The 22,349-nt window shown below is 39.9% G+C and overlaps 1 protein-coding gene across 2 annotated transcripts in view; it reads right to left on the reverse strand.

Annotated features, from left to right (window-relative positions):
* Positions 1-8,492: 8,492 nt before the first annotated feature.
* Positions 8,493-22,349, reverse strand: part of CEMIP2 (cell migration inducing hyaluronidase 2) — a gene marked incomplete at both ends in the record, with an annotated part of 51,639 nt that continues 37,782 nt past the window's right edge. For both annotated transcript variants that reach the window (XM_084238478.1, XM_084238477.1), the window contains 7 exons: positions 8,493-8,689; positions 9,023-9,126; positions 10,290-10,444; positions 11,532-11,630; positions 14,173-14,392; positions 16,957-17,139; positions 20,699-20,907. In XM_084238478.1, the coding sequence (XP_084094604.1) occupies positions 8,493-8,689; positions 9,023-9,126; positions 10,290-10,444; positions 11,532-11,630; positions 14,173-14,392; positions 16,957-17,139; positions 20,699-20,907 (1,167 nt within the window). The remainder of the gene's footprint in view (positions 8,690-9,022; positions 9,127-10,289; positions 10,445-11,531; positions 11,631-14,172; positions 14,393-16,956; positions 17,140-20,698; positions 20,908-22,349) is intronic.

The following is a 22,349-nucleotide window of genomic DNA, read 5'->3' on the forward strand; positions in this document are numbered from 1 at the left end:
GCTATTTGCACTTTTTTAAAAAAAGATTTATTTATTTACCCATACAAGAACTGGGGTATAGGCCAGAGATGTGGGAGTGAGAGGATTCACCAGAGACAGAGTGGGGAGCAGAACAGGCAGGCAGACTGAAATACACTGCTGAGGGGAGCAGCGGGCGAGTCAGGAGAGGTCTGCTGTGCCATGTGGGTAGCTCCCTGGCTGGGGATCGAACTTGTGCTGCAGTGGCTGCAGATTGCTTCATAGGTTGTGTCTTAATCGCTTGTGCCACCAGAGTGGCATGCTATTTGCACTTTTTAATAAAAAAACTATAAATTTATACACTATATGCTCATCTATAATAAATATAAATTGAGAACTGAAATCAACAATTTAATTCATTTAAAAAAATTGGGAATAAAAGCCAGAAAATAGTGATCATCAATATAATAAAATCACCCCCCTCACCAAAAAAATAATTTTGTGTTTGTAATTGACCTTCTTCCTCTGGATGAGACAGCACAGGAAACCCCTAATCCTTGTGGTTCCTAATCTTGTTTATGTATCATCTATCCTCTTGAGTCCTTACTTAACCTTGCTGCCATATGTTTTCAATATAAAGCTGCAACAAAGGAAAACTGTAATTACCAAATCTCTTCCTTTCAGCTATTGAAATAAGGTGATTTACAGAAATGCAAGATACTACAAACAAAGGGGATTTTTCCAGTGCTCACACAGCATAGCTTCCAGGAGATGTTGAGATAAAAACGCTTTCTTGTGGCCAAGCCCCTGGGCCTGGAATCCAAATGGATTATATGTTTCAGAGCCAGGTAAGGTTATTCATCTATACTGTGTTCTGAGAACACTGCTTAAGCTGGAGGAAAACCACAGTATTATCCACAACCTTCCTAAAGATGGTCAGAAGGGACTCCATTCAAATACAAATACTTGTATCCTCTACTTGTATCTTCTAGGTGATATTGACTCCACTACTCAGTGACTGATTATCTGCTTAGCGGATTTTCCAGATTTGTAACTTCCTCTAAGCTTTGATGGCATCAGCCTTAATGCTGGTGAAGTATGCAGGAAGGCAAGATTGCCTTAAAAAAAAAAAACCAACTATATCAGATAAGCAAAACTTTCAGCAACACATTACTTTAAGCATTATAGACACCATGGGCAAAATACTAAAATGATATAGTGTTGCCTAAGAGGGATTTGCTTTGCACTTGTAACCCACCTGATTCTGCATTAGTTCAGCGAGGGCTAAGGTATGAAAATGGATATGTGAGCAAGTGATGGGTGTGAAAGGTCTGGGGATGTGGTTTTGCTCTGTGACAAGTCCCCAGGAGGTGAACCTGGGCAGTAGGGAGAAGGAGGTCTGACTGAGAAGAAACAGGATGTAAAGAAATGGAAAGGTTTGTTGTCAAATCTCTCATTTTCCAAGCTCTCTCAGTTCAGCTTTTCGTGGAAACCTAAGCTATGACCCATTTACTGCATGTTAGCACTTTTATACTTGATAAGGAACAGTAAAAATGTCAAAGTTAAAGAATTGAGAATTAAAAATGAGTTGTTTTTATTCGCCATTAGCTTATGGTAAAATGAATGAAAAGAAACAAACTATTAGCTGAACTTAAGTTTATCCTCCCCAGAACGGAGAGCAGGCAGCTGCGTGTACACCAGCTGCAGAGCTGGGTCCAGCCACATGTTTCATTTCATAGTTGTCCTTCCAGGTTTCATAGCTCTTGTCCATACGCAGCTGGCCTGCTGAGTTACGGTGCTAGTGCAACTAAGGGCATAAATGCAAACCTCATGAGGATACTCAACCCAATTCACTAAGCAAGTATTGCCTGGCTTGAGGTCCTGTTTTCCAAATACAGACAATTGAGTACAGGAAGTGTGTTAAAACTAGGGCAGAGGCTTTTCAAAGGGTATTCTCAGTGGTTCCCGAGCCTGGCATTTGTTTTTAAAAATACAAATTTCTTAATCCATACTCCTCACAAAAACAACTAAATTAGAGTTCACAGGTAATTGGAAATCTGAGGTTTTGGTAAACAAACCACTCAGATTTTCAGTCATAATTGTTGACATGCTGTATTTGGGAACTATGGTTATTCTAACATAACCCCCTTCATAATTTTACAAATGTATTATTAGTCATCTCATTTTATAGATGAGAAGGCTGAGGATAAGAAATAGGAAGCTGCTTGTAAACCACTACTAAAGAATCTTAGTAGGCATCAGACCTAGGTTGGTCACCACAACCTCCACTATAACTGCAACAGACAGCGTCAGAAGCTTCACTGTCTCAGCTCCACTTAACTCTCCGCGAAGGGCCACTTTTCCTAAGGATTGACTATATGCAACAAGTTTTGGTGTGGTCTTTCTGATTATAATTTCTCCTCCTCCCACCCACACTAAGAGCTAATGATGCTTCAGTTTCCTGAGATTTATAGATCCTACGTTCTTTCACATCAAAAACCTATCGACTTAGGCCTTTGTCCCCCAATAACTGGGCATTTATGATCAACACAGACTGGTGACAAGGTGAACCTGGCACACCCTCGCAGAGCATCCACCCTCTTTTCCTGGTGAGGACCAATGTCATTATCCCCAAAGTCCACCCAGCCACCTCCACTTCCTCGGTGATGTTCATGTATGATAAGGCTTTTACTCACAAGACAAACTGCTTGTATGAAACAATTCATTCTACTTTCTAACAAAATGCATCTGCAGTTGCCATGACTGCAATGCCTCCTTAAGTTAGAAAAAACTAGGGTGGACACAGTTCTACCCCCAAAACAAAGAAAGTTACGTTTTTGTTAGTCTATATATTCTGATTATAGCTAAATGTACATTTTCCTTTAAACTTCTTTAAAATAATAAACCTGCAGAAACAAAAGATAGCTGGGGCTTCAAAGTAGGAATTTACTGTGACCAAAGGAATCATTCTAATTCTGGTGAGAATTTCAGACCTAGTGGAGAGGACTTTATTCTGGCCTCCAAACATTTGCCCCAGTAAGAGCTCATACTGTGCTGTACATCCCGTCTGCTCTGCATTAGTCACAAAAAGGTCTGGGGAAGACAGTATAGACAGAGCCACCAGAGTTTAAAAAAAGTTATACAGATTTGTTCAGGTATATTCTCTATTGAAGGAAAAGGAGACAAACAGCAGAGACTAATTATGCTATGAGGTTCTCAAATTTTAGTTCTCATGAAAAACACCTGGTGAGCTCATTAAAGTATGGATCTAGTTCCAATTCCCAGTTCTCTGGTCTGGCCTGTGGCCTGGGACTCTGCACTTTCATCAAGCTTTTCAGGAGCTTCTGATACATAATTCAGATTCAGATTTCTATTTAAATAATTCTCAAACCTCGGGAAAGTTCCAGAACAGTAAAAACGAACACCAGTGTACCTTTCACCACAGTCAAGGTTCAGAAACTTTTCATTGAATGAACAGTCAGTACCTTCAGCTTTATGGGTTATGTCTTCTCTGTGGCCACCTTTCACCTGTCACTGCTGTACATAAGCCGTCAGAATGTAAGCAGAAGAGTATTAGTATTCTAACAAGGTTATATAAATACACCAAAATTTAAATTTCACATAATATCCATATCATAAACTATTATTCTTTAACCAACCTATTATCTTTAAAGACATAAAAACCATTCATTCGTAACTCAAAATTGGTGCCAAAGGTTTCAGGCACAGGTTTTCCCTATAGGTCAGTGTAAGGTCAGGACTGGATACAGTGCAGGTTTTCTGATCCCATGCAGACCGGGCAAAGGAGGAGTCAGAGTCCTCAGTGGTTTTGCAGGTCTTTTATTTGGGGTTCACCAGGCATATGGCAGGCAGGGGTGCTGGCTGGGGGGCTGGGAGGCTGGCAGACCTCCCAGCCCCCAGCAAGTCTTCACTCTATCTGGGCTCTCTGGCGTTCTCTGCTTCTGCTTCGGCTTCTCCTTCAGATTCTGCTGCTGCTGCTGCTGCTGCTGCTGCTGCTGCTGTCCCCGTGACACCGCCCTTAAAAAAGCAGTCTTAACTCAGCTGAATCCCATCTACCTACGCCCACACCCTATTCCAGGTGCCCGCCATCAGGCATGCATTCAGGACAAGGATCCATCATCTATCCTGATGGCGGAAGGGCAGAAAAGCCTGACATCTTTACCCTACAGTCAGTTTGTTAGATCCTAGATGGACATTTGTGATCATTAAGACTAGGCTTTTGTGAGGATGAACTTCGAATTTTACCATTGCTCGCTTTTCATATCCAAATGAATCACATTGTGCATCTTAGGAAAAAATTTTAATGATTTATGAAGCTGTTTTCTTTTTTTTTTAAAGATTTATTTATTTATGCATACAAGAACTGGGGTACAGGCCAGAGGTTCAGGGGGTGAGATGATTCACCAGAGACAGAGCTGGGAACAGAACAGGCTGATCAACGGGAAAACGTAGCTTAGGGGAGCAGCAGGAGAGTCAGGAGAGGTCTGCTGCACCATGTGGGTTGCTCCATCGCCGGAGATTGAACTCGTGCTGCAGTGGCTGCGGATAGCTTCATAGGTTGCATCTTAATCCCTTGCACCACTAGGGAGGCCCTTTATGAAACTGTTTTCTGACCTGCTTTGGTTGGATTTTCAGATAAAATGTTTCTACACCTTCCTATGGCTGATATTTTTGGATGTCCGGTGAACATTTCCTCATTTAGAAATCATATTTCAGGCAGTTGTTCTCCAATTTTATCACATTAAAGTCTGTGAGCTCTTACCATTTTCAACAAAATGGTTACAACTGCAGCAGATTACGTTCAGTAAAATAAGTGAGGAGAAAGACAAATACTGGATGATTTCATTCATATGTGGAATATAGAGGGGAAGAATACTGACAAATCTAAACCAAAACAAATGCTAGAAAAATGATTGCAGAATAGAACTTCTGAAAAGGGAGGCAGGGAGGCGCCAGGAACAACGAAAGGTGGGGCGGCGCTCAAAAGTCTAGAGGAAAGGACTAGGGTGTTTTGATGATGGGTGTGGTGTGGTGACACACATCTGAGGAGGTAGGAACCTATCCCCCCCATAATCATATAGTGTTGTAAACCAGCATCACCTCAATTAAAAATAAGTCAAGTTTCTGTGTGCTTCCCCACAACACTGGGACCTAACCAAACATTCTTTTTTGTTTCTTTTTCATATTGAAGATAAGTACAGGTATAAAAATAAGTCACTCAACTTTCCAAATCACTCCAATGATCCAGCAAGAGGTGGATGGCATCTTGTTATGTGAGAGACTGGGGATACCCTTCCTTGATTTTTTTCCTCACCTTTTGTTAAAAATGGGATTCAGCCTAGAGAGTCTGCTCATTTTTTGGCCAACTGGGTTATTACTAAGTTAAGATTAAGAGTAATGATACAAATCTGTGACAGTTACTCCCAATTCCCCTCTAGGGGAATTTCTCAAGTTATTCAACATGGTTTTGTACCTGAAAGTCAAACAGGAATTCTGGAGGGTAAACTCTAATGCTGCATCACGAATTCAACAAACAATGACACAATGCAATCTAAGTACTCACCTACCAGGACCAACTGAAAAAACACTTGATTAACTAAGCCCAGGCCCACTTACTGAAATATTTTTCAACTGGCCTTAACCAAACATTACCTCATCTCTAAGGATTGAAAGCCAGTTATCTAAAGCATCACACTTCACTGCCCACCCCTCCTCAAAACAAAGTAATCCACTTAATGGCTCGAGGATGTGGTCTCTTCTGATGATGCAAGAGGAGCCATCAATCGCCCTCCCCACCACCATGGCTAAACATCAGCTTAGCGGCTGCTTTGGAGTCTGGATTCTATAAGCCCAGGCGTCTGCCTTTCATCTTCTCACAAGCACTCTCTTCCAGCTTCTGAAGATATTATATGGCAGGTTGGCTCAGGTGGAGAAGCAAGGCTCTCAAGCCAAGACTCAAAACTCGAGTCTGTCGACATACGAGAAGGACCTGTGTTTCTCATCAGCTGGCTGATTTGTGGATGGTCACATTTCTGGATCTCGACCAATTGCCTCACCTGATGGAAAATGCTTATGAACTTATAAATCACCTCTGAATGTATTTCCCCAGTAAAAATAAAACAGACTGCTAGGTCCCAGGTGCCTGAAATGCGTGTATCAGCTTAGATGACCAATTTAACAAATTGAGACGATTAAGGACTAAAAAACTGCATTTAAAAGTTTAACAGGAGGCAAAAGGAAATGCTTTGTTTAGGGCTGGGTGTTCTGTAAGTAATATAGGAGTCAAAAATTTAAAAAAAAGAGATAAATATAATCTTTTAGTCACAAAAATTTGTATCAACAGTGGGTGTGTTGTGTTAGTGCAGAGGCTCCTCAACCTGGCTGTGTGTTAGAATCACCCAGGGAGCTTTAAAAAAATTCCAGTGCCCGGGCTGCACCCCACACCAATTAAATCTGAACGTAAGGGTTAAGGTGCAGGGTCCAGTGCTCTGCAGTTTTTAAAGCTTCCCAGGTAATTCCAATGTGCAGCCAAGATTAAGAGCCTCTGACTGGAAAATCTAATCATTGCCCGTCTGAAGCTTACTCACAAAATCTACTTAGTGGACAGTTTCCCTTCCTCATTTCTACCAGTAACTTCTTTACAGCTGGAATCTGGAATAAAGAAATGGTTGACTGATAGAATGAAACACGTACATAAAAAATACATGCACACATAATTTTATTTAACTTAGGTCCTGATTATTAACAAATAAGTGAGGCCAACTGAGTGCCCTGAAACTTACATATCTTCTCCAAATCTTTAAAGAACCAAACTTGAAAAAACACACATAAAAGATCTTTAAGTCATAAAAAACACACACAAACTTCAATCACCTTCAGGAACCATGATCCAATAATATATTTAATAGGTAAGATCTCATTCATCAATATACAAAAAAAAACCCAAAAACAAAACCCCTAAACTTTAATTAAGACATGTGCCCTTAGCAAGAGCACTTACAGTTAGAAAGGTTTATTGGTAGCACTTGAGGTAGCACATTTTGTAAAGTAACAGAAGTCACAGAGCTGCTCTGTAATTTCTCCTGGACATACAGCAACAGGCCATTGTTGACCTTTGCTCTTGGTAGAGGAAAGAAAATTGTCTGTTCTTCTTGCCAAAACCAGTCGGAAAATACTTTAACGGTCTCGCCGTGGCCATCTCTCCACTACACTTCATGCAACATGGTTTTAGGAAAAGGTAAAGGCATTTGGATACTTTCTTCTTGCTGAGTTCAGGCTGTGGAGCTGATCTCCTCTTGCCACGTGGAATCCTCAGCAGCAGGAGATGCAGGCACCCAGTGGAAAGGGAACGAGGGCACTGCAGCAACTTTTTCTAATGGTCCTAACAATTTAAGAGTGGCTGACTCCTCTAAAGCTATTAGAGATTCATTTCTGAATTATCCCCTTCATGATTCCGGCCCTTAAATCACTCTCCCTTTTTTCTCCCCCAAGTACAAAATTGGAGGGTATCATTCAGCTTTCTGCAATTTTTGTGGAAGGATGGTGAACAGAAAAGCATTAAAGAAAAATCCACACACAGAAATCACAACTAAAAAGCTGGGTGCAGGAGCAACCCCATGAACAGACTTCCTTTGTGCAAGTTGAAATGACACAAGTTTATGGTTCAGGAAAACAGCCTGCTTCTTTAAAAAAATGTAAATATTCAGCTTAGCTCTGCATTTTAAACACAAATATACAGGCGAAACAGACTAAGGATTAAAGCTGCAAAAATGGCCCCGACAACCTCAGACCTTCATGCAGGCTGAATATTTTGCCCAATAGTCGCAGATTAAAGAGACGTCTAATCCCTAAAAGCCCTTTTGTCCCAATCCTTCCTGTTTGAAAAGCTAAACCATTGGAAAGAATCAGTATACAAATGAATAAAAATAGCACATGTCCAGGCAAAATAGCGTATGAGCTGGGCCTGAGTTGCCACTGAAAGTTCTGTCATTTAGTAGTATATAAAATCTTAAAAGGCTGCCGGGAAGCAGGGCCCTTGGCAGCCCTAGACAAGCCAGTCAGCCACCCAAGTCAACTGCTGATCCAAAGCCAATGGACACAACCAAGTATCAGACTTCAAGTATCCAAGGTGCTACAAGAGCTGGCCACCTAAAGGATGCAGGCTGACTCTCAGAAGCCCCACCCCCACCCCCACCCCCACCACATCCTTTATACAAAAAGCTAAAACACTGCTCACGTTCACTAGAAAACACTGGGGTAGAAGGTGAGGAATAAAAGAACTGCTCTCTGACTATACCAGCCTAACAAATACAAATAAACTCTTTAACATTTTGTACAACTAGAAGGTGCATGAACTGGTATTCAAGCAATCACTTTAAACTCTTTCTTTTCTCCCCTTTCGGTATCAAATAGGAAAATGGTTCCGTTGGGTTAACAGTGTCATTTTAAAATGTCATAAATTAAATAAGTTAGTTCACATTTTTTTCGCCCAGCACTTAAGTTACAGTTAGTCTCTAATGTGCTTTTGAAGTTTGCTTTAACAGTTCCAGGTCTTTCCTGCGGACAGTGCCAGTTCTGGGGCAGCCGTAGTCACCCAGCTGCAAAGGGATGAAGTGTTCGCGCAGCCCAAGGCCCTGTCCAGCAGGACTGGTGACTAGCTTAGTCCATGATGGTTTAAAGTTTCCGCTGAATCCCAAAAATATGGTACTCCCTAAAAAGAAAAATTCAATTTACATATCTACTAGTTCCAGACAAGATAACGTGGGAGGTGACTTGGAGGTGTGCGAAACAAGAATGGCTACGCAACAAACAACAAAAACTACAGTTCCTTATGTCGGGGAACGAACCCTTACCACCCACCTCTTGCCCCAAATAACAAACCACATCCCAACACACTTCCTCTAACACTGTCTCCTTACTTAGAAATGATTTTAATGGTATCCACCCCAATTAAACTCATGGAGATGGTCTGGAAGCTATATTCCACCATAAAAATACATGTATTGTTGACCTTAAAAGAACTTTATAGAAAACAAATGCAAACCTTTGTTATAAAGATGAGTCGGTTTGGCTAATCCCAGAGATACTAATGAATCTGAAATATTTAATTGTTTTATTTCTCCTCTTGTGCTCAACAGTACAATTGATCTGTAACAGAAAATCAGAGCAAATTTCAATCATTCAGCAAGTATTAATTGACTACTCTTCTAAACTGAATACAGCATAGAAAGACTAGGTTAAAATGCAGAATTCCAAAAAAATAAAGTAAAATTGGGGCCTCCCCTGGTGGCGCAGTGGTTGAGCGCTGGGCTGCGAAGCTGCCCGCAGCCTCTGCAGCGCCGGTTCGATCCCTGGCCGCAGGCTAGGGTGCCACATGGCGCGACAGACCTCTCCTGCCACCCACTGCTCCCCTCAGCATCAGTCTGCCTGTTCTGTTCTCTGTCTCTGGTGAATCCTCTCAACCTCCCACGCTTCTGACTGTACCCAGTGCTTATATAAATTAAAAAAAAAAAAAAAAAGTAAAATTGGAGCCAGATGCTTTTTCATACTTACTGTTCCCTGCCCCACCTAGAACTGATGTTGCTATTAGCAGGGCAGGGGAGGAGCTCTATAAACATAGGGAAAACAAAGATCCTTTAGGTAAACTGACCTTTTGTGGAAACCAAGGTCCACAGCATAGCTATGAGGGCAGAAAGGAGCTTGAATTCCTCTCCTTGCCTCCTGGATAGGACCAACCTCCACAAAAGGGAGGTTTTGCACATGTACATATTTCTTCAGAGACAAACAAAGGAAAACTAACAAACTGGGGCTCTGACAAGAGAGACTAGCCACTTGTTCAATTAAAATCAACTTGTACTTTTCTAGTCACTTCCAAGTGACCCAGGTGATGGTTTTATAGACCACATCACCGCACAATGCTGTCCAGGGGAGCATCAGAGGTAGAGGGGACTACAATGGTAAAATTACCTATAAAAATCATAATGAAACTTCTGGGCAAGCTGGGTGCAATGTAGCTCAACTTAATATTAAATTAAACTAAAAAGTGAATAGTAATTTTCCCAAGTATTAAGCTTTTCTCCTTAAAGTGCTTTCCTACCATTTGTAAACTCTTATAACATCCAAGCTCTTGACATTGATTTGCAGTGGCTTAGACCACATGTGCATCAATCTGAGATGGGGAAAAACAAATACCTTTCAAGCATCCTAAATGCCCACAGAGTAAAAGGACGGGCAGACAAACCAAAGCTCTGCGTTAGCCAAGTGTTGTCTCTGTGGTGGCTTATCCCTGTTACAGAACAAGTCTCCTGTACCTTGGAGAGATGCCTGTTTGTAAGTATTCTTCCAGGCGACTGATTTCAGCGAGAGAGAAAAACTTTTTTTCCACCAACCGGAAGGGAACACTGCAGGCATCCACAGTAAGGAGCAGGACACCTGCACTTCGGAAGGGAAAGTCGGTGCCGTTGACCTGAGAATACAAAAATGTCTTCTGTTGTCATCACCATTTCATTACCTGCAGGATGACCTGTCTTGTTTTTTTTAAAGATTTATTTTTTTTAAAGATTTATTTATGTATGCATATAAAAACTGGGGTGTATAAGCCAGAGGTGTGGGGGGTGAGGGGATTCACCAGAGACAGCGTGGGGAGCAGAAGAGGCAGATCTACTGAAATACACTGCTGAGGGCAGCAACGGGCGAGTCAGAATGGTCTGCTGCACCATGTGGGCTTTTCCCTGGCTGCCCGGGTTGCAGAGGCTGTGCATAGCTTCACAGTGCTGTGCTTAACCCCTTGTGCCACCAGGGAGGCCCAGAATGACTTGTCTTTATAGCCCCTGTCTCTGTCTTCTAAACCCTTGAATCATTTTATTTCTAGGCTTCAGTGTGCATATTCCATTTACTCTTTCTCCACCAACATCTCTGCCTGTGTTCTCATATATTTCACTTTGCCCTGTCGTTACTGGCTGGTTAAGATGCTCTGAGCAAGGCTGGGATGTCCATTCTGCTGTGGAGAGTGAATCCTGCTGTAGGTTCAAAGTCTTTATTCTTGTACATGCACTTTTCTCCCTAGGGGCCAAGCTTTCTCACTCAGCAATCCACGGTAGGCCCCTCGACAATTTTAAGCATACATTATTGTTGACTGTTGGGGACAATGTTGTAATAGCGGATATTGAGGGCTTATTTATCTTAATGGAAAGTTATTGTCCGACGATTAATAACTTGTCATTTCATCTGTCTCCTGTCTCGCCCGCTGCTCCCCTCAGCAGTGTATTTCAGTCAATCTGCCTTTCCTGCTCCCCATCCTGTCTCTGGTGAATCCTCTTACTGCCCCCACACCTATGGTCTACATCCCAGTTCTTGTATGCATAAATAAATAAATCTTTAAAAGAAATGGTTAAGATTTAGGTAAACTTGATGTTATATGTATTTTTGCCACAACAGAAAAATTTAGAAAAGAAAAAAAAGTAAGATTTAATTTTATCCAAATATGTGTATCTGTCACCAGGATAAAACAAAAGCAAGAAGCTGAATCAGTACACATGCCAGATGGTACTTACAGAGATAACAGAAGGGTCCCCTTGCTGAGTCTCTGCTTTACTGGGTGACTGGAACTGCACGGGGAGGTAGTTTCTGTGAGGATCACTAGTAAACACCACCTAGACAGGGAAGAAGATCCATATTTACATCAACTGAGTCTTCCTCCAAAAGGGTCCTCTCAAAATAAATTCAATGATATCAAAGCCAGACTTTTTTTTTCCCCTTTAACTTTTGGTATGCATTTTATGACCTGAATGAAATTCTAACTTCTGATACAAGCTTAATACAAGAAATGCATAATCATTTTCTGAAACAACCTGTTTCATATAATTGTGATCTTATTAATGAAATCAATTCAACAAATGACCAAATTGGAAGTCAACTACTCCAGGACTGAGAAAAAAAGTGTAGATGAGAAGGTCCACTCTGTTTAAAAACTTTAAACAGAGTTTATGTCCATGGTGGGCTGTGCACTACCAGGTCTAAACTCTTCCACCTGTTCTGCAAAGTGTCCCATAAATGGACTCACACTTTACACAGTCCTGTGTCCCTTAAAGACAGAGCTGTGCTCTGAGAATATGTCATTAGACTATTTTATTATTTTGCCACTGTGAGAGTATAATCACCCAAACCTAGATGCTGCAGCCCACCACACTCCCAGGCCATTTGCTACATTCACTCATTTTTGACTGAAAATTATTAAGCAAGGTGTGACTATCTGCAGGCTGTTCCTACTTCCCATGTTCCATCAGAAGGCAGGGCAGTAAGCTCACAAGTGCATCCCATCCTTTCCAGTCTCTCTTCCTTTGCAGATAAATTCTCCCTAAGAACACACTTTTTGCCCTTTTCTTCCTATACCTCCAAATTACTCCCAGTCTCCAGGTCCCACCTCTTCCCTCCCTGCTAGAGGCTCTCTTCTCATTCAAAAACATTTTATCTCACACACAATTTAGCATTTGAAAGTATATGACCTTCTAAACTGATGCCAACAACTTCATTGCAAGAGCACATGATCATCAGGATGGTAAGCATTTATAAGCTGAACATTTCTATGGAGTTAAAATGCATGTGAATTTTCCCTCGTACTTCCCTATGTGGATTTGTTTTCTATATTCAAAACAATTACCCTCAAATTTACAAGAAAAAGTGGTCTTCCTAGAGGCTTCAAATATTTTGCCACTGCACAAAGTCAATAATCGGTACATTTTTGAAATTCTAACTCTGACTAATTTTCAAGCAGAAAAACTGATCAATTTCAATCAAAAATAAAGACTGCCAAGCGATGCATTAATTTATTTACAAGATAGTTCTATCACCAATGGCTAGATCACTTTATAAATTGTAATATTTATTAGAATTCTTATTATAAATTGCATAAAACCTTTTTAGCAATGAAGGACTTCCTTAACAAATTCAGCTTGTGAATTAAGCTGGAGGATTTACTCCCCTGCAGAGATTATTTCAAAATGTCACCTAAACAATCAAAATACTACACAGACAGGCATGTAACCCTATAAACTTCATACTGATGGTCTGTTAGTTTCTTAGTTTTAGTTAATTGGAGAATAGAAGGGGTATGGGGCTAGTATCCAAGACTGTGACAGTGAGTTGCCACTGAAAAAACACTTAATACACATCATCACAGGAAATAGGATTCCATCTTCCTCTCCATGCATTTATTGCCACTGATGAATGGAAACTAATGAGGAAAATTAGAAATAAAAACCTGATGTAGTTGACTTTTTTCCCTCAAATCACTCTGAATGAAAAGAAATGGAAAGAGATTTAGAAGTTTTCTCTATATTAATCCACAGTGTGCACTTTTGTGACAATTCTTGCTGTTGAAAAATCTTCTAGTCCAGTGAAACTCAAATGTGAACATACATCAGAATCACATGGGCTTGTTAAAGCATAGGCTCCTGGGCCCAGCTCCAGAGTTCTTGATTCAGTAAGGACTTGGAGTGGGACCCAGCAATTTGGATTTCTCACAGTTCCCAAGTGATGCTGATGCTGATACTGCTGGTCTGGGGACCGACTTTGAGAACCATTTCCTTTAACCTGTATTTGTTTGTATAGCTATTAATTAGGGTGGTATTAGCTCTGTACTTCTTTTTCACTTGGAATTAGTCTGACTTCCTCTGAACTCCACACCAGATTTTAGCTTATATTCTGGATTTACTTTCATTGTCATGTTTGCTCAAAATCCAGAGACCATCTAATTAAGAATATGTAGGAGCATTTCATTTCTAGCCAAAGTCAGTCTATACTTTTATATATAAGCAAATATAAACAGCACATTTTACAAGATTAAGAAAGCCTTTCTAATTTAAGAAAAAGGCAGTAATTTTTTTCACGAGGTGTATTTTGTAGAAGTTTCACACTCCCAATAAAACAAATTATTTTTCTGTATCACTGACATGAAAACCAGACAGCACTTTTATAAAAGAATCATATCCAAGAAATAAAAGATGAAGATCAGTAAATCCACAGTCATCTTCTGCTGATGTATCACAAGGGAAGTTTCTTTTATTATAAAGTTGGACTAGTTTGCTTCTTTAAAGCAGGATAAAATTCAGGAGAAACAGGCAAACAGACAATTGAAGGAAAAAATGCACCAAATTGAAGAAACCTTTTGATTCTTTCAGTCCCAGCCCAACTTACCTGACGGGTCCCACAACCTCGGCAGGGCCCTTTAAGCATGGAAGGCATTGCTTTGAGCGCGGAGGGCTTTCTGTAATACTGGGGATATGCTCTAGCCATGCAGTTACTGATGTTTTTTGAGTCTGTTACTGCCTGGATCTTGACTCTTTCGCATCCCTGAGATGAGCAGTAACTGTGGCCATCCCTGTGGCTTTTGGCTTTGAGATACAAAAACAGCAACCTGCACAAAACAGAAACCAACCCATGGGGTGTTAAAGACTGACTCTCCAACACACAAAAATTCCTCAGATCAACACATGGCCAAAAGGAGACATTCCTCCCTTTTCTTTAAAGGAAAAGTCACTTTTCCTTTAAAGGAAAAGTCACTTTTCCTTTAAAGAAAACATAAAATTACAAAACTAAGAATGTCATTCTTCTTTCCCTTTCTAGCCTCTTAGATTCTTAAGCCAAATGCAAATATCACGTTAGAAAATATCTTAATACTCTGATTCAGTCATTCTGGAAGATATCAAAAATCATTTCTGGTTTGAATTAGCTCAATAGGTATTTTGGGAGAATGGAATTTGAGTTGGCTCAAAAATTTCTTGGAAAACTTCTTATTTGTGTTGAATTTAGGATTTGGTAAATTAGTGTGGCTTATTCCTTTTTTTTAATAAAGCATTTTGGTTTAAGGCACAAAACTGGAACAATAAAAACACTAAATATGGCTTGTTCATCTAAGGCCAAGATATGGTCTGAAATCAATTGCTGTGATGTTTGCTAAGAGCAGATGGGGCTGGGGTCCTTCTGTTTGTGCTTTGGCCAAAATCAAGCAAAATGAACAGTCCCACCCATTCTGAATTATCCTCCTACTGCCAAGATGAACAGAGAAGTAACTTCCAGGCAGCCATCCAACATCTGTCAGCAAACCTAGCTCTTCTAAACCAAAGAAAGTCAAGATTTTAAAGGACTTGATCAAATGTGATTGATTCCTGGAGATCAAGAATTCACACAAATGCAAAGTTGCAATTATGAGGTAAAAATCAGTCATCGTCTCCACATCCAGTATATCCGTCATATATACATAAGGAACGAGAGTGACCTCATGAAGATGGGTCGTTTGATACATAATTACATTGTCAAAATAGAGAGAATTAAAAAGAAACAACCTCAAAGACTGAGGCATTCTGAAGGGGCCCAGATGAAAACAAATTTCCCATATTTTACACAGTTAATCATTAATTTGTGATCGCCAGACCGTCCTTACAAATTTGGGTGTTTCCAATTTTTTGTGGAAAAGCAACTGAAAATGTGAAAGGTTCTGTCACCGAAAGATTAAAGGTTGAGGTAGGTGATATAAAGGAAGTCAATTAGAAGTTGAAAATCAGAGACAAAAATGATTGAAAAAAATGAACACATCAAGATTTAAGCCACTACAGGGTTCCGGAAAGGCAAGAGAGTTGCATTTTATTCAAAGGCTAACATAAAGGAAGCCCAACTTTATTCCCCCATCAATTCTGCCACCCTTCTCCCCAGTCTGAACTTTTTGTTTACCCCAAACATGCCATGCCATGTTTTTCCATGCCTCCATGCAGCTATCCACACTGCTCTTGGGACACCTTGCCCACCTCTTTTTCCACCTCCTCTTGCTCATTCCTCAGGAGTTAGGTCCAGTGTCACCCCCTTGGGATGTCACTGGTTCCCTCAGCTGAATTTCTGGGTTACCACAAAAGGCACACTGAAGGTTACACTACAGGATTTATGGCATGTAAATCTTTCACTGTCTAATGACTTGCTTTACATGCCCATATCCTTCAATGGACCATGAGTTTGCAGAAGAAACATGTCTAATTTACATTAGTATCTTTACAGGACTTAGGCGATGGCATGTAGTGGGAATATCGGCTTAAGGAGTGGATAATGAAGGCGCATGCTGTTTGTTGGAATAATACAGGAGATCGAGCCTACCATAACCCAAAGGCTGAGACTGTAACAGGATAAAAGCAGACAAAGCCAACAGGACCCTGGGTGAACAGGATTAGCATTAAAGGTGTAAAGATGCAGCCTAGATAAAGTTGAAAGCAAATATGCCAAGGTTATACAGTGATTTATTTTTTTTAAGATTTATTTATTTATTTATACAAGCACTGGGTACAGTCAGAGCATGGGAGGGTGAGAGAATTCACCAGAGCCAGAGCAGGGAGCAGAACAGGCAGACCGACAAAGCACACTGCTGAGGGGAGCAGTGGGAGCAGCAGGAGAGGTCTGCGCACCATGTGGGACCCTCGCCAGTGGCCGGGGATCGAACCAGTGCTGCAGAGGCTGCAGGCAGCTTCACAGCCCAGTGCTCAACCGCTGCGCCACCGGGGAGGCCCTATACAGTGATTTTTAAAAGCGCTAGGTCAACTTGAGAAATAGCTTTAAAGGACAAGAAATTTGAACTTTCACTGAAATAGCAACGCCATCACATGTAAATAATCATCGTAAGAGTTATGGAAAAAATTATTTTAATTTCCAATTGGGCCTACTGGCAGTTCTTTATTGACAAGGATAATTTCTTCTTTAAATTGCCTTAATAGGTATATGGCAAACATCTTCACTCGAATCCCACTGCCAGCTATAATTACGAGTCATTCCAGTTCTGCTCCAAACCTCCAATAGCGATGAGCAGAGAATTACCCACATCAGCTGCTTTTCTAAACAGCAGTCACATCATAGCCTATTCTTAGCTCTGCTGAAGAACTAGTAATTTCACCATTAAAGAAAAATAGCAATAATCCTCATTCACTGGTTACATTAAATTACCCTGTATTGGTGTCAAAATAGAATTTCCTCTCAGACTGCTTCCTCTGTAGCTCTTCTAATGAATTCACTGGCTCATAGTCTTCCATTTTGGATAATGAGCCATTCTGTCGCTGCAGAAATCCAAAGGTCACCTGAAAACTTGTGTTGGATGGATAGCAGAGGCCAACACGAATCCAGTCATTCCTATGACAGAGACAATAAAAAATTAATTCACATTTTAGCCCAAATCTCTTGATTATTATAGCATATATAAATTTTAGTCTGTCTTCTTCTCTTTAAATTTCTGCAGTGTATTCAATTGCTTACAATGGAAATCCTGCACCCTGATAGACTAAGGAATCATTCACCTTTATGTGTTAACCACAATTTTCTCATCAATCTATTTGCCATAATAATATGGCTTACAAAAATTTCTTGGTTTCCAAAGGACTTCAGGGCATGTGAACAGAAGTTATACAAAGTGCACTTAAGATACTGCAAATGAATAATAAAATTAAGTGAAAATGGTTAGGTGTGTATGTACTCAGACTGAAGAAACACTAAGCTTGATAATAAAATGCACACTGGTAAAACTGCTCCAAAGAATTTTTTGTGCATGAAATTATTTTTATCTTCTGTAAGTATACTAAGATTAATTTCTTAGTAGCAAAATTGCTGGTTATAATGGTATATGCATTTTTTGAAAGTTTTGATGCTTTTTACCCAATTGCCATAGTTTTTTTCTTATCTGTTGCCCTTAGATTAAAAATTGAAACTTTTATGGTCTCCCCTGGTGGCTCAGCGGTTGAGCGCTGGGTTGCCCGCAGCCTCTGCAGCACCGGTTCGATCCCCGGCCGCTGGCAAGGGTCCCACATGGCACACAGACTTCTCTTGCCGCGCCCGCTGCTCCCCTCAGCAGTGTACTTTGTCAGTCTGCCTGCTCTGTTCCCCACTCTGGTGAATTCTCTAACCCTCCCACGCTTCTGACTGTACCCAGTGCTTGCTTGTATGCATGCATGCATAAATAAATAAATCTTAAAAAAAAAAATAAAACTTTTAGAAAACCATTAAAAATATCTCTGCTTTTTTTTTTTTTTTTTTTTTTTCCCTGTGGGACCCTTGCCGGCAGCTGGGGAACGAACCGGCGCTGCAGAGGCTGTGGGCAGCCTCGCAGCCCAGCGCTCAACTGCTGCGCCACCAGGGGAGGCCCAAAAATATCTCTGCTGTTTATCACTCGAGTTTTGGGGTGGCTTTTAAATTATGAATTAAACATCCACTACAAAATTTACCATGTTAGCCATTTTTCACTACATTTCAGTGGCACCTACTATGTGTACAAAGTTTTGCAACCATCACTACTACCCACTGCCAGAACTTCTTATCACAAAGGGAAATTTTTAAACAATATGTAAAAAGGACTTAAAATTGTTCCCACACATTTCACTTAGCAATCCCACTAAAGAATTGGAAATGCAGACCAAAAATATATAAGAATTTTATGTAGTGCACCATTTATAATAGTAAAAGGGAGGGCAGGAGAAAAAACCGCCTAAATGTGTGCAGGGAAAGGAAGCAGTTAAACAAATTTTGGTGTATCTAATGCTCAGAAAACCCTTGAGGGTGGAGAGACAGGAAAACATTACAAATGTTTACGATGCCTCACTTTGACTGAAAGAAACACAGATTATTCCAATCTTTTTCATGCTTTTCTGTATTTTTTTTATTTTGTTTGACAAGTAAGTACAGCTTCTAAAATGCACTTTAGAAGAAAATAACTCCTAAAATCTTATTTTCAAACATGGCACTATGACAAAATCTATGTCTCCTCTATAATTAAATTGAATTTGAAAACAAAAATTGTTCATCTCTTCCTTTTGCCTCTACCCATGATGTAATTTTTTACAAACTTTTAGCTAGTTAAACAAGGAAAGTTTGACAGAATTTCAGGCCCATGTAGATTTTTGAAACTTCTGGGTGCAATATTTTTTCACTTAAAAGTATTTTCACTTGTTCAGTAATTTTTCAAAAGTCATGCAAGGTATTTATAGAACTTTGCACACCATTTGGCTGTGACATTTCACCTCAAATCCCTAAGCTGCCAGATATAATTATTTTCACTCATTCTTTAGCATTTCTCCTCTGTTCTCTTGAATATTCACTGGTTTCTTCCCTTGACTTCTCTGCAGCTCACAGATGGGAATAATAATATCAAACTGAACTTTCAGAAACCTCATCATGAACACAACGTGGATTAAAGACTAGAGGTGGGGAGGCTGAGTAGGAGGCCACTGTTGTGCTCCAAGCAAGGCAGGATGGTGGCCTGATCTCAGTCACAGAAGCAGTGAAAGTGGGTACAAGTAGAGAGACTGAATGACATTAGGGAGATAGAACCAACAGGGTTCGTTTGCTGATGGGATAGGTATATGAGGGGAAAGAATTGAGGAGTCCCGTGAGTTCTGGGTCAGTTGACTCAACAGGTGGGTTGGGATTCTCCAGCAAGGGCAGAGAGGAGAGCAGCAAGTGTTACTGTGAAAACAGCAATGGTTCAGTCTAGAGCCAGAGACCTAACATCTCAGAATAAGGACATCTACTGTGAACTTCACCCACGTTGGAAATAACCTTCTTAGAGCAGAATTCCTACATGTTCAATGCCCACCTCTGTTAATTTCAGTTGAGTGTTTTAAGAACATTCTGACAAGTCAGTTTCATGAGCTGTCAGTTCAACAAGTTATTTAAATTTTTCAGATCCGTATCTGTGCAGTTTCATGGAGCCCCAAAGATTAACCATCATGTGATTGGCTTACCTTTTCTGCCACCTCCCCGATGCACCCAGTGCTCCCATCACATTGAATCCATCTTCCCTGAGCACAAGCAAATCTTTCCCAACTCTACTGCTGGGGCGCAGAGTTGCTATTTTGTGATAAGTCTGATCACTGAATCCATTTCATTTCCTCATGTAGCCTGGTACAAGGCCCTTAGGAAAATTAGTTGCTCTACCATTTGTCCATTAAAAAAATAGTATTGTGACTTGAGTTTTTTTTTTCCTCCTATCTGTAAACTGTGAGCTCCTAGGGCTAGCACTTTTCTCCTTTATCTTTCTATCAACTTGCACACAATTAACACTTGTACAAATTTATGTAAACATAGAGCCTTTGACTGAAAGTGATATTGTAGGACAAACAACTGAGACATCAAGAAAGGACAGAAGACATTTCCAGGCAGGGGTGACAAATACCTGGCACTCATGACACAATTCTTGCCCATAGCAGACACTACTAATCAAGCACACCATTCTCATCTATCTAGTCTAAACCTGTCCTCAAAAATCTTATAATTTCTCAGGTAACCAAGTGCTCAATTAGAATACCAGACAAACCCAACCCATCCAGGCTATGGGGAATTAAAGTAATCTGAAGACCACACTAAAACCTATTGTTTGAACAATGATGTAAAAAATAAAGAGTGAACAGATGGGACATACCTCAACTTAATAAAGGCTACATAGGACCAAAGAAAAAATACCCTATTGTTAAGTGGCTTTTTGCACATAATACCTTGACCACAGAGAAAAAGAAATGCTTTTAAAATGACAAAATTCAATTTGTGTAATATCTTAATCCCATCGACATTAAATATACAGCATCCCCACCAGCACAGTACATGAAATTGGCATTCCCCACCTGCTACAAAGGAGATATATTATTGTTTTTCTCCACTAAATTACTACTTGCTTAACTGTGGAATAACAGTAATAGAAACATACTTATCGAAGTTTATGAGGTATAAAAAAGCAGTCCGTGGTGCTGGGCCATTCCAGTGGATGGTGTAGCCCTTCTCCAGCATTATCACAGGCTGGTACTGTGGGAAGGCAGCCTTCTGATTAATGCCCCGGAGTACCATGGGGTTGGATGGATACTCGTCTCGTGTGATAGTCATAGAGAGATTCTGAGTGCTCCATGTCTGCACGTAGACCTTCAGAAATGAAGGGGATTAGAAATCAAAGGGAAGAGAATGAAAATTTAAAGAGCTCAGCAAGCATTTCCAGCACAAAGCTAAGTGTCTTTACTTCCAAAAGAGAGATTTTGTGATTTGTGCCAGACTAAATGAGGGGTGGCCAACTTTATCCGAAGCTGTACTTACATGGAAGCCTGCTTATTGAAATGGTAAAAAATACAGGCCATGCATTCTGCTAGCCAAGGTCTTCATCATCTCTTCCATCATAACAAGCCAGCTTATTCACCAGAATATAAAACTGTTGCGGTTCATATAGCATGTCACAGAAACCCCTCAATTTAAAGAATATATGTATAAAAAATTAGTAAATGACTGTGAAATCTGATACCCTTGAGTCAAATGAGACTTTTCTCTCAACCAAGAAATGGAAAATTTAAATATCTAAGAGCTTTGCTTTCAATTTTCCATGAACTACATTAGTCCAAGAAGTCATTTTTCACCCATTCCAAAAAAAAAAGTTATAAAGTGCTCTGCAAAAACTGGAAAAAACATATTAAACTGGAACAAATTTGAAAGTTCTGATTTATTCTAATGGCATTTGAACCAAAACACAACCTTCCCCAATTGCATCTTCCAAAGAATAAACCTCAGAACAATTTCCTAAAATATATCAGTATCCCTAGTAGAATTCTTCAGATGTGTTAAAACATTTGCAGAATACTGACATTTAATCCATAATACTTCTCTCCATTTTTTCTTTTTGTCATTTCTACAGCTTTACTCATATATTGATTACTCAATTACATGTTCTTTGAATCAAAAAATCTTAACTCTTATATACCCTTGACTATTGCAATGTAATTCTTCCTATGAAGATTTAAAATAGAAAATTTTATAAAGATTTAAAATAGAAAAAAATACTTTAGAACTACTAATAACCTTCATTAAAATATATACTTAATATATATTATTATACTGCATCTATAGTTAGTTCACACACACACACACACACACACACACACACATACACAGATCCAGATCTTGCTTTCTCCTGCGTCTGAAGACATGAGGTGGCACATGTAACCTTAGTGATCCTTATGCTATCACCTTTCTTCCTGAGCACCTTTATCCCCTGGGTCAACAAAGAGCAGACATTCCATTAAGATACCTTTACAAAAAGCTAAGTAATGATTATCCTATCTAGTGATCCAGTTGTGTCTCTCTTTTATCTAAAAATATATTCTTGTGCATAATATTATACATTATTTCTAAGTATACCTGGGCTCCTAGTCCAAAATTTAAATTTTCAGGAGACAATTTTAGATCTGTAGTCCTCATTTCCAGCTCATCAACTTCTTTCTTTCTTCATTTCCAAGAAAAAGAGAAGTGCTACTCTGTCTTGTAAGCTAGAAGGATCAGGTTCACATGCTCAAAGGCATTAGAAATCCAAAAAGTTTATA

The sequence above is a fragment of the Talpa europaea genome, assembly GCF_964194135.1.
Source record: "Talpa europaea genome assembly, chromosome: 7".
Lineage (NCBI taxonomy): Eukaryota > Metazoa > Chordata > Mammalia > Eulipotyphla > Talpidae > Talpa > Talpa europaea.